Source organism: Hibiscus syriacus, unplaced genomic scaffold (genome assembly GCF_006381635.1).
Source record: "Hibiscus syriacus cultivar Baekdansim isolate YM2019G1 unplaced genomic scaffold, ASM638163v2 tig00110637_pilon, whole genome shotgun sequence".
Lineage (NCBI taxonomy): Eukaryota > Viridiplantae > Streptophyta > Magnoliopsida > Malvales > Malvaceae > Hibiscus > Hibiscus syriacus.
In genome coordinates, this window is record NW_024062808.1 from 3,824,230 (window position 1) to 3,827,260 (window position 3,031).

Below are 3,031 nucleotides of genomic sequence, written 5' to 3' on the forward strand. Positions count from 1 at the left end.
AACGAAAGAACTTTGTATATGTGGAAAGTCGTCGGACCGGTTGTCAACTTAATGAATATTGAATAATTCAATAATACTATTTTTTATGAAATTAATAAATAATATTGATTTCATTAACAACTATTATATATTATTAGAATAAAAATCTAATATTAAAAATATATTATTAAAGTTATTGCATTAAATATATTATTAATATTATTATTATATTTATTAAAATTATTAATAAATGCATTTGAATAATTAATATTTTATCAAAATGATACTAAAATATGTTATTATTATTAAAGACATAAAATTAGATCGTAGGTCATTTTAAAAAAATGTCAAAAAAATTATGTTGACCGAAAAATGAATTACATTGACTAATCTGGTTTTCACGAAACAAACTCTGAAAATTGAGAAAAATATTTTTTTTCGAAAAATCAATTATAATGTAACAAATTTACCCTTAGAAATTTAATCAAAAACAAAGATTTTGAAGATAATTAACCATATAATTTATATGAAATTAAAAGTAATCAGCAATCTATAAAGAGCAATTATCCATGAGATAAGATACCCAAATTATTATTCACTATATATAGTAAAGTCTAAAGTAATACCTTGTAATTATAAACTAAAGCATTTTGGAATCACATTTAGGATGCCCTTTGATCATAAAATCTAAACATCGACTACTGTATGGAGAAGCGCAGCATAACAAATAACCAACACCAACATCAAAGAGGTTGGACAAAATGAAAACATTACAGAGAAGAAATCAAAAGTTGAAACAAAAACATAGCATACTTCTGACACCAAGCATAACACAGTGTTCCAGAATAAAAGAGTCAGTCTTGGAGAAGGTGTCCCCAATTCTTACTACATCCAAAGTTGCGAAAGTTACTGATGATGATAAGAGAGAACTGTATATATAGTTTGTAGCATGGTAAGCAGGAGCAAAACAACCGCAGCAACAAACGAACAAAGCGACCAGGGAGAGTTGAAATAATCTTTCTTCAGTATGGCCATATATTTGTTCCACTTTCTCTTGCAATGCTTGTTCACCCTAACAAATGTCTCGGCATAGTAGAAGTCTTCTGTAAAGGATATCCAGTCACGAAGTTTGTTAATCATTTGGGCAACTATCTCATCATCCCCTAACCAGTTATCGATAATTCCACTGGTGCAGAGTAATTGCACATCCTTGCCCGTGTTGATGAGGTTATCCATGAACAACACATAATCAGAAACGAAAGTTGGGTCCCCAATTTGAGTGAATTGTTCATAGGCCATGAAATTACGAAAGATACGCTCTGTGTTATCGTCGATGCATAGGGTAGGAATCTTCAAACAAGCTCCATGCTCTTTTGTGAACGTTATATCAAACAAGCTCTCTATCTCTTCCTCCTGATCAAGATTTTGTACCACCTTCTTGCCTAAGAAATGGATCCCTGCATCTTCCAGTTCCGTAGCACTGCGTATGAAATTCCAAGAGCGATAAGATATATGTGTCGTTTCTGGTTTAAATTTCTGGTGTTGAAATATCCCTTGAGTTGAAGGACGACAACAATTATGTACCAAGTCTAAGAGATGCTTTATATCTTCTGCAGGAGAGGTATAGGTTTTTTTACCAGACCATGTAAGCGATCCAAGCAGTTCTGATTGGAATGGAGAAATGGCAGCACGAGCGAACTCATCAAAATCTCCTTCACCCTTGCGCATTATCATACAATCCAACTTGAAAAGCACAAAGAAAGGAAGCTGATTTTCTAACAATAACAAATCATACCACATGTCCTTTCGACTATGTCGTCCTAGATTGCAAAGATCTTCTGGATAAATATTTCGGATTAACTGAACAATGAAGCATCCATCGTAGACCATCATTTCTACAAATTTCTCACAGTGGTCAATAGGTCCTTTATAGCATTTGCGAACTTCTTCTTCAGAGTCTTTCATGGCCTTTATAAATTCACTGGATTCAAGTTTTATTACCTCAAGTATCTGATTAAAGCAACTCCGTTTGATAACTTCCATCGCCTTCAAGTGTTTCTTACCATAGTGATAAGGACCAATTGAAATGACATTTGGTTCGTATGCTATTTCCTTTACTTTTCGCAATCGATGAGGCACTTCATGAATTACGCAACCTACCTGTTAAAATATCGGGTGAGGAAATTAATGTTAATTAGAAGAAAAAAAATAAGCAAATAATCTAGAACAATAAATTTGCATTTTCTTGACGTCGTGGCAATAAATTTTTATATAAATTATAATACTTGTTCATGAAAGTAAATTTGTTTCATCGGTCGCTAGCCGATTTTTTGGATCATATACGGATCACTATTTTAAGTATCTGAAATTTTTGTTTATTGTAATTTTCAGATAGGATTAGATCCGATATTTGAATTTACACACCCTTAATCATAAGAAAAGAGATAAGATATCATATAAGTTATGAAAAAAAGTAGAAAAACCATCCTAAAATTATTTGAAAGTATATGAGTGTCTTGTAAATGTAATAACTCATATATTACAATAAGCAAGCAACAATTGGTAAAGAACATAATGTAATGTATAATGGCAAGTCGAGACATATGCGTTGCTGACAAATATCATTAGAAAATTGATATCAAATACGGTTATCTTTATTAATTTATATGATGAAAAGATAACATTGTAGATCTGCTATTCGAAAGATTGAATCGAGAACAAGTTTATGAAAACATTGAAAGGAATATGACTAAAGTCCATGAATTATTAAAGCTCTATGTGAAGGAAAATACAACCTAGTTGACTGAAGATCCCAAGATATAAGTTCAATAGGATAACTAACTTGCACAGACCTTGTGAGATCACCGTGAGAGTTCTTATCCCAATTCCATTCCTTTGATGAATAAAAAATTGATTAAAAAATAGAAAAAAAGGTTAAGCAATACTTTTAAGGACTATTGTGTATTTCTTTTGAGTTCAGCAACACAAATCATTTGTGTGTGAGAGTGAAGTGGAGTAATTTCAAGGAGACTTTTAGGGCATAGTTCTCTAA

At 31.6% G+C, this 3,031-nt stretch overlaps 1 protein-coding gene across 1 annotated transcript; it reads right to left on the reverse strand.

Annotated features, from left to right (window-relative positions):
• Positions 1-885: 885 nt before the first annotated feature.
• Positions 886-2,137, reverse strand: LOC120136718 (UPF0481 protein At3g47200-like). Its single transcript, XM_039152677.1, has one exon. It carries the CDS (start codon positions 2,020-2,022, stop codon positions 886-888), a length of 1,137 nt encoding a protein of 378 aa, XP_039008608.1. The 5' UTR covers positions 2,023-2,137.
• Between the last annotated feature and the right edge of the window lie 894 nt (positions 2,138-3,031).